Genomic DNA, 8904 nt, shown 5'->3' with positions numbered 1-8904 from the left:
CTGGTTTCTCATATTTTGACACGAGCGGGTTTAAATTGGGTCATACTGTATATGCCGAAAAGCAACATACCATAATAAGGTGGGATGTGACTAATCCTGGAAAAGTTTTTATTCCGCTCATTAGTGGCGTGTTTGCGCAGCAGCGACCCACTTGAGAGAGGAAGCGATAACCGGAAGTTTCTACTTTCAAAACAAGAGCGAATCAGAACGAGGCGTGAAACGTTAACTAAAAGTTGATTGTATGAACCTGTTATGCGTTGGTGTACACCGAGGTGCTTAAAAACGTGCGTTTTGCTTTCGTAAACCGTAGCTTACACTAGTACTTGTTGTGTTTCTCGCGTTGTATCAACTCACCGTTTTGAAAGGGGCGTTTATTTGGTCACAAGACCGGAAGTCACCTCGGTGTGAACACGTTGAGCTTTGCTGTGGGGGTATGCGCTATAAAGTCCAGGCGACTTGCAAGCAGACTTGACTTGACAACAAAAAGTGACACAATGTATGCCAAAAAGATATCCCTCTGCAGGATGACTGTGACCGAGCTGGACGATTTCCTCCGGAAACCCCCGAGCGGCGTCTCGGTGTCTACCCAGAAGTCGACCAAGCGGGTCCACATTGACCCTGCGACCAGCCTGCTTCTAGCCGACCCTTGTGACGCCTTGGCGGGCAGCGTCGTGTTCCAGGGTTCGCTTGGACGGTGAGACACACTTTGTCGTCACTCCTCTGAAGATTGACCAAAAAAAACCCGCCCGACACATTGATGAAAGTTGTCTTTGCATCCCAACAGAAGCATTCGATTGACAAACTTGTGGGAGTACAGTAGCTTCCGGAAGAGTCTTGTGTCCAAAACCATTTACCTGCTGGTGTCCACTCACCTGCCAAACTCCACAGGTATGTTCGTTCTCATTCATAATAATGATACTGATAGCGTCACCTGCTACTATTACTTAGTATCTGAAATGTATGTATGTTTGTATATCGTTGTCATTTGAGCTGTAATGTGCTTACTAACATTTATCAATGCAAGTATTTTCTTTCATGAAAAACACAAAAATGTGTGTATATATATATATAGGTATATATATATATATATATATATATATATATATATATATATATGTTTTTGTTTTAAAAAATCCTGCAAATCCAGTTATTAATCCCACTCATATGTTTTTGTTTTAAAAAATCCTGCAAATCCAGTTATTAATCCCACTCATTCACATGTATGACTTTTTGTCCAAAATCGTACTACATTTAAACGTGCTTGAAGGCTTTTAGAGTCGTCCCTTGTTTATTACTGTTAATTGGTTCCAGACCCGACCTCGATTAGTGAATTTCAAAGTAGGATTCAATATTAATAAGCGGAATGTTTTCATAGTTAGAGCATAGAAAACCTCTTTATGACGTTCGACATACGTGTTTTAACATTTAGAGCCCCGTAGACATGAAAATAACACCCCAATAAATTATGTTTACATCACATTGCATAGGCTACGGGATCACTGCAGGGACAAAACAGACATCTGCCACTAGCATAGCAAGCTAACTAGTTAGCCTCTCCGGTTTACTTATTCGAAACTGAAAGTGTTTCAAACGGAGTGGGGAAGAAGGAGAAAGAATCCAAAAACTTACCACTTCCACACGAAATGAGAGGAGAACCTTTTTTTTCCATTCAGGCTCAGCCATGGCATGTCTGCTCGGCTCTGCTGGCTCAGTAGCCAGTCTCCATGCAGTGTGAGCGGTAATCTGATCGTGAACGTGATCTCATAACAATATTAGTGATGGCTAGTGACCAGAATGCGACACATAACTTGTCTTGCAATATTTATGGACTAATAATAGGCCATAGTCAAGCACGAAACAGCGATCATTTATTAATAATCTTTTCTTTTTTTTACGCGATATAGTGAGGGAGTGATATCGGAACCGCGATGTAGCGAGGGACGACTGTATAGATGTAACTGAAATGTGTTTGATTCCCTGCAGACGTCATGAAGCGCTACGTGGTGTCAATGGACGGTGCCAACCCGCTGGTCCGGTGGCAGCTGGAGAGAGGTCTGGACTGGACCATCTCATCCGTGGCGGGCGAGAGCTACCAGGTGGAAGTACGTCTGACACTTTCTCCAACCCTTTCCATGCTGTATGTTTGTGGGGGGTTTTTTTAAAGCTGACTTTCAACTCTGCTGTCGGCAGATCGACCTGAGCGACGCATTGGACAAGTGGGCGTCCCGCAACTTTCCCAAAGATAACAAGACTGGCATGAGACCTCAGTGGGCTGATGCCTCCTTCATGCTTAAGTACCACTCTGACGCCCTCTTTGACTTCCCGTACTGGTTTGGACTTAGCAAGAGGAAGTTTAAGGTTAGAATCGCTCACACGAATGACTTGTTTTCTTCTTATGAATGGTCATCTCTCAGCATTCACACCCGTAGCGTGAGTGTGAATGCTGAGACAGAACCATTCACTCTAAAAATATACAGAATGTTAAGATTGTGATCCCACTTTGTGTCAAACAAACATCTTTCTGAATGCTGTGAGACGAGCTTTCACGCAAGGGTCTGATCTTGATTCTGTGACTATTGTGTGTCAAACTGCCAAGAGGCGAGCGTTTGCATCAATGCTGTTGTACATCAAACACACATTGTGCCAACACTGCGAGATTAGCGTTTGGGCTAATGCTTGTGTTCAACCAAAAGCGTGTGAATGCAGAATGATGAGCATTCACACCAAAAAAAAAACAGTAAATGAGATAAGCATTGACTGTAACACTACGCTGTGTCAAAACATGTAGCAATGCTGACAGAGTTTTCACACAAATGCCACTAGGTGTAAAAAAAAAACCCAAAAAACTATCAAAAGAACTCTAAATGCTGAGAAATGACCATTCGCACCAAAGAAATGTATAAATCGAATATGATGCTGCAAACAAAGATCATTTTGTATGAATGCTGAGAGATGGCCATCACGCTAATGCTCGTGAGCAACTACAAAATTGTTCTTATTGCGTAAATGCTGCAAGATGAGCATGTATGATCCTGTTTGTAATGCTGTGGTGTGTCACTCAAGCCTCTCCTTGCATGGACGTGCGTTTAAGCTAATGCTAATTTCCAAGTGATGAATATCCGCACAGATGCGTAAATAATAAAAGCAAATGTACAGTACACTAATTCCAGTGCACCCTTAATGCTAGTGAGTGGCCAAAAAAAATTCATTTTTTCTTCTTATTGCATAAATACTGGAAGCATTTATGCTAATGCTAGTGTGCAACCAAAAACCTTTCTGTTGAAATGATGAGAAAAAAACAACAACCTGTAAATGCTGAAATGCAAGCAATCCTTGTATCGTTACTACGTGTGACATTAAAACAATTTAATACTATGGAATAGCCAGAAAACATTGTCTTTCTTATTAGGTAAATGCTGAGACAAGCATTTACGTTAATGCTAGTGAATGCTGAATGATGAGCATTCACACAAAAAAACCCCTGTAAATGCTGAGTTATAAGCATTTACTGTAATATTACTGCGTGTCAAAACAATTGTCAGTGCAGAGAGACGAGCATTGACCCTAAAACTTTATTGTTTGAATGCTGAAAGACAAGCATTTAAGGTTACGGCGAGTGTCGAGGTAGAAGCAGTCACTGTCATACTACCATGGGTCAAGCTGAGAGACTATCATTCCCACTAAGCTTGTAAACAAAAGCCCTTGTGTGTGGATGCTGAATGATGCTGAGATATAAGCATGAACTGTAATGCCGTTACCTGTCAAAACATGTGCGGATGCTGCGAGACGCTCGTGCAGTTTTAGTGCGCATCCCAGCGTTCATATACACATTGCGAGGGACTAATTCTGTCTTACTGTATGTCTCCTCTCGACTTCTCCACAGTTGAGACTCACCTGAGGAGGGCGCCGCACACCCGCCCTATTCGGCCGTCCACTTTTTCCCGTGGAGACGACCTCCCTCAGAAGACGCCGGTACCCGCCAGGTGGAGAGAGGCGTTAGGAGGATGCTCTCATGAAGCAAGAAGAAACAGGAAAACCTAAGAAGGAGCTGAAAGCTTGTTACAAGCAACCAAAAAATGTAGTATTTTTATATGATGTACTTTATTTGTTGTAATAGCCGCAATAAAAGGAAAGAACAAGAGTGGGTCTTCTTTTAGGGGATGAGCAGCAGAGCAGAAGCAGCCTTGGTGATGGTCTCCAAGTAGTCCTTGTAGTTGCTGCCACAGCAGCACACCAGTACGTAGTTGAAGATCCCCACCACGCACATTAGCACCAGGAAGCACAGGATGCGTTTGCCAAACAGGTAGCCTGGAGTGCTGCACGGGACAGCGTAGAGTCACATAACACCACAACACACACACACATACACACACACTTACCTCTGCGAGCTTTGCCCCATGTAGCCCACAAAATACTTGTGGCGGACCACCAGGTAGACCAGGCCAGCAAACGCAGCAGGAGCTTCAAAGAATGCCACATGTTCTACATCAGCAAGCTCCATGATGACTCCTTCTATACGTGCACTGAAGCACGCACACTTTTTATTTTTTTTCAATTCATGCAACATGCATCAATCCAACGTGGGTTAAAAAGGGCCAAGCAATGAAATGTTTATTCGAAGCAGTTCCAGCTGCCACTTCCTGGTGGTGTCCCATTACTTTTGTGCATGCGCTGTTTACTGAGGCACTCTGTCAGGCCACTTCATTAGGTACACCGTGTAACGACAGCCAGCGCAACAAAGTCAAACAAGGTAAGCAAAGTGTACATTGACGCATGTGTTTGCATATTGTACACAACACAGCAATAAACATTAGCACACGTGCATGTGTGTGTGTGTGTGTGTGTGTGTGTGTGTGTCAATGATTACCTTGACTGAGACACAGGCCGGCACACCACATGACTGCCAGGAAGGTGGCGTAGGCGTCCATGCAGTTGCGGCTGCCAGGAGACCAAACAGCATGAGGTCACATGGCCACGTTGCGCGCAGGCATGGTGCCTTGCACGACGTCGTGGTTATCTGAGCGGGGGGGTCGCCAAGCTGCGGCATGGGGCCCCACGCGGTGTCGACCGTGCAACCTTTTCAGTTCCTATTTCGCTGACTTTCTACGAGGAGACGCTTTGGTTTCCTCGTGCGGAATTCAAGCACTTCAATGAAAGCCATAACTGGTAGCGCTGATTCACTGATCAAATCGTATGACATAACAGTAATATGGGATGTCCCGCTCGGCGCGATTAGAGTTCTGGTTATTATACAACACCCGCATGCGTCACCACACCGTAACACCACAGCAGCAATAAATTCCTAACATCATACAAGGACAGAAAGCGAAAGAAGCAGTCGGCACACAGCCGACCTCCGCCAAGGCACAACCGCTGACTCGCCAACAAACAGCACATTAGTACAGCAGTAGTACACACAATAGTACACTGTGTACTTAGAAGTTATTATCACTGCGGACTTCCCGTGCATCCTGGTGAGATTGTATTCCGCGGTGTTTCTCACCTACAGTGGTGTGAAAAAGTGTTGGCCCCCTTCCTGATTTCTTTTTGGGGGTTTTTTGTGCATGTTTGGGACACTTAGACGTTTCAGATCATCAAACAAATGTAAATATGAGTCAATGACAACACAACTGAACACAAAATGCAGTTTTTAAATGAAACTTTTTATGATTAAGGGAGAAAAGAAAGCCAAACCTACTTGGCCCTGTGTGAAAAAGTGATCGCCCCCCCTGTTAAAACATAACTTAACTGAGATTAATTGAGATCTATCAGTCGAGAAAAGGTTAGAAAGCCATTTCTAAAGCTTTGGGACTCCAGCGAAACACAGTGAGAGCTATTATCCACAAATGGGGAAAACATGGAGGAGTGGTGAACCTCCCCAGGAGTGGTTGGACAAGGGCTCAGCGGCGACTCATCCAAGAGGTCACAAAAGACCCCAAAACAACATCCAAAGACTTGCCTCAGTTAAGGTCAGTGTTCATGACTCCACCATAAGAAAGACACTGGGCAAAAACGGCCTGCATGGCAGAGTTCCAAGACAAAAACCACTGCTGAACAAAAAGAACATTAAGGCTCGTCTCAATTTTGCCAGAAAACATCTTGATGATCTCCAAGACCTTTGGGAAAATACTCTGTGGTCACACGAGACAAAAGATGAACTTTTTGGAAGGTGCGCAATTCAGGTTTGGATTTTTTTCCTCTCTTAATAATAAAAGGTTTCATTTAAAAACTGCATTTTGTGTTCAGTCGTGTTGTCATTGACTAATATTTACATTTGTTGGATGATCTGAAACATTTAATAGGAAAGAAATCAGGAGCTAATCGTCATTAATTCACTAACCAAGAGGTCCGACACTCTAACCAAAACAAACGCTAACTTAATCAATTTTTCCCATAAGATAAAATGTAAATCCAATTAAAGCCAAAATGTTACCATAAAAACATGTTTTTATAGTTTTACAATTACAATTTGACATGCAGTAAACAACTCCAAATGCTGATAAATGCAGTACACGTAAATGATGAATGAAAGAGAAAAACTAACATTTAAGGTTACTTTTACCTTCGGTGAAGACGTGATTCTTGATGTGAACATTCCACCGCACAGACACCATCTTCCTCTTTCGCAGGGCACATATAGACAAACAACCATTCACTCTCACATTCATACCTATGGACAATTTAGAGTCGCCAATTAACCTAACATGCATGTTTTTGGAATGTGGGAGGAAACCGGAGTACCCGGAGAAAACCCACACGCGCACGGGGAGAACATGCAAACTCCACGCACAGATGCCCAAGCGGCGATTAGAACCCGGGTCTTTCCGATCTCATGAATGGCCAACATGATAACCACTCGGCCACCGTGCGGCCCCATCATTATAATAATAACCCAAAATGGAGCCAAAGAAAGTTTCAAGTGCCAGCATTTTGATAAAGAGGGTGAAAAACACTATTGAATTGAATTTAATGTATCCCTTCATTCACCACTTATATGCATTTAGAATTGTTTCATGCATGTAAAACTATAAAAATGTGTTTTGTGTCAAAATTTTTCAGCGTCAACCGCTGATGACATCATAGACGGGCTGCCATTTTGTTATCAAGCTAGCTTCTTTGCTAGAAGCTAAGGACGTTTTTGTGTTGAAAAATACAATTAAGAAACAGTTAGACTCACACAGTGTATTAATAACGCGACAAGATTCACGACGTATTGTACGCTGACTGGAAAATGTACGTAAACGGAGGCCAGATTTTGGTGTAAATTGTCAATGTTAGTGGAAAAACATGCTAACCAGGGTGAACGCTAACTGAAGTTCCACTGTATTTTGACTGTTTACATGTTATTTGCTTCAATTCAAAGTACTAGTGGTACTTAAGCCCCAAAAAGTGTCAAGTTGAGCTGTTTTCAAATAAAAAATACATTTTCCATGAACAATGTAACATAATATGAAACATCTTTGACATTGATGAGTAGAATTTTGTGTAAAAACTATGTTACACTTGGTCTGTGGTATCCCCGTATTTCTACTCTGGCTTCTTATGGATTATTTATTATATTTTTTAATCAGAAAAACAGCAACATATATATATATAATATTTTAAAGGTTAAAGCAAAAAAAAAAAACAACGTTGAAGCCAAAAGTTTGCATCAGAGTTTTGTGACATCTTGTGATTGCTCTGACAGGAAGTGACAAACACCTATCCTACTTACGAAACAGGAAGTGTGTCAAATATTACATTTTAATCACGTCCAATCCAAATAAAATGTCCCGAAGAAAGACGGCTTTCAATTTGTAGACGTAGATGTTCTAGAATGGGAAGCAGCTCTCACCTTGCACAGGACACTCGCTCAAAGACTGCGGTGTGCGTGTTGTGAATCTTGCATTCCTTCTCCACCTTCAGGGCAAAGAAGGCTTGAAAACAAGAAGAAAAATAAATCATTGTTCCACATTTGAAGCCATTTGAAAACATCCTCCTCACCGTTCTGCAGCACGCTGATGAGGGTGACCAGAACCAGCAGGTAGATGTTCTCCACCACATTGACGTGCATGATGAGGAGAGCAGCTGGAAGGAGAAGAAGAAGAAGCAGAAGACGCTGAGAGACACAACACAACACTCTGTGATGACATGTAGCATCCATTCCTTCCTCTTTATGCAAACAAGGCTGCAAAGTGGCCTCTACGCTTTTCACCGTGTTTGCATGGCAGCTGGACACACAAAATTCATACTGGGACGTCTACCACTACTAAGAACCTTCCCACAAACTTGTAAACTGACAAGATGAAGCATTAACGTTCAGGGACAATAAGGACTCCAAGGATTGCAACCTGAGATTAAGAGCTATGTCCCATTACTTTTGTCCATACAATGAGCTTTGATCTGCGACCTAATACAAACAGCACCGCACTGTGTCATTAAGTGGTAGTGCAGTTTGATTTCATATTGATATTTGATTACTTGATTACAATAAGCAGATAAGCACAAATACAGAAAACGCCACATAATACGTTAAATGACAATGACTAAAATGCTTAACCTTCGTGCTAATTGATACACAGTGCTGTATACAGTGTAACTGTATATATATATTAAAATCACCGCTGCTGTACATGTCCCATATGGTCTAGCGGTTAGGATTCCTGGTTTTCACCCAGGCGGCCCGGGTTCGACTCCCGGTATGGGAACTCACTTTTGGCCCGGTCATTAGTTACGCTTTTAATTACAAATATGATAATACTTGTAATAGTGATGGAGGTGAGGAGGCGGACTGCGGAGTTCTGTATGCACTGTAATCTATTGAGGGCTTTGGATGGTGTACCGTAGAGAATGCTATTGCAGGACTCAATTCTGGATGTGACAAAGGCGTGGATGTGGATTTCAGCGGCAGAGATGGACGCAGTA

At 42.5% G+C, this 8904-nt stretch overlaps 2 protein-coding genes and 1 non-coding gene across 6 annotated transcripts; 2 read left to right on the top strand and 1 right to left on the bottom strand.

Annotated features, from left to right (window-relative positions):
* The first annotated feature begins 267 nt into the window (after positions 1-267).
* Positions 268-4157, top strand: LOC129169179 (mesenteric estrogen-dependent adipogenesis protein-like). Of its 2 annotated transcripts, none has more exons than XM_054755334.1 (5): positions 268-694; positions 788-888; positions 1984-2102; positions 2191-2358; positions 3884-4157. In XM_054755334.1, the coding sequence occupies exons 1-5, from the start codon at positions 495-497 to the stop codon at positions 3896-3898; spliced, it is 603 nt and encodes a 200-aa protein (XP_054611309.1). In that variant the 5' UTR covers positions 268-494; the 3' UTR covers positions 3899-4157. The 2 variants fall into 2 exon arrangements, with proteins under 2 accessions (XP_054611309.1, XP_054611308.1); XM_054755333.1 differs by having other exon boundaries at positions 269-694; positions 785-888; positions 3884-4156.
* alox5ap (arachidonate 5-lipoxygenase-activating protein) lies at positions 4103-8183 on the bottom strand. Of its 3 annotated transcripts, none has more exons than XM_054755335.1 (5): positions 7984-8183; positions 7835-7899; positions 4868-4938; positions 4380-4461; positions 4103-4316 (listed from the first exon to the last, which is right to left on the bottom strand). In XM_054755335.1, exons 1-5 carry the CDS (start codon positions 8137-8139, stop codon positions 4154-4156), a joined length of 537 nt encoding a protein of 178 aa, XP_054611310.1. In that variant the 5' UTR covers positions 8140-8183; the 3' UTR covers positions 4103-4153. The 3 variants fall into 3 exon arrangements, with proteins under 3 accessions (XP_054611310.1, XP_054611311.1, XP_054611312.1); XM_054755336.1 differs by having other exon boundaries at positions 7835-7916; positions 7984-8124; XM_054755337.1 differs by lacking the exons at positions 7835-7899; positions 7984-8183 and adding an exon at positions 6563-6785.
* A 432-nt stretch (positions 8184-8615) lies between these two features.
* trnae-uuc (transfer RNA glutamic acid (anticodon UUC)) lies at positions 8616-8687 on the top strand. Its single transcript has one exon. It is a non-coding gene; the product is annotated as a tRNA-Glu (tRNA).
* Positions 8688-8904: the final 217 nt, after the last annotated feature.

The sequence above is a fragment of the Dunckerocampus dactyliophorus genome, chromosome 16, assembly GCF_027744805.1.
Source record: "Dunckerocampus dactyliophorus isolate RoL2022-P2 chromosome 16, RoL_Ddac_1.1, whole genome shotgun sequence".
Taxonomy (NCBI): Eukaryota; Metazoa; Chordata; class Actinopteri; order Syngnathiformes; family Syngnathidae; genus Dunckerocampus; species Dunckerocampus dactyliophorus.
This window is presented reverse-complemented; position numbering and strand designations above follow the sequence as displayed.

Coding starts and splice junctions, on each gene's coding strand:
- LOC129169179 (XM_054755333.1), top strand. CDS start 495: ATGTATGCCAAAAAGATATCCCTCTGCAGGATGACTGTGACCGAGCTG. Junction 695..784: donor TTCCAGGGTTCGCTTGGACG/GTGAGACACACT, acceptor GCATCCCAACAG/AAGCATTCGATTGACAAACT. Junction 889..1,983: donor TCACCTGCCAAACTCCACAG/GTATGTTCGTTC, acceptor GATTCCCTGCAG/ACGTCATGAAGCGCTACGTG.
- alox5ap (XM_054755335.1), bottom strand. CDS start 8,139: ATGCTACATGTCATCACAGAGTGTTGTGTTGTGTCTCTCAGCGTCTTC. Junction 7,900..7,983: donor CATCAGCGTGCTGCAGAACG/GTGAGGAGGATG, acceptor TTTGCCCTGAAG/GTGGAGAAGGAATGCAAGAT. Junction 4,317..4,379: donor ATGGGGCAAAGCTCGCAGAG/GTAAGTGTGTGT, acceptor TGTCCCGTGCAG/CACTCCAGGCTACCTGTTTG.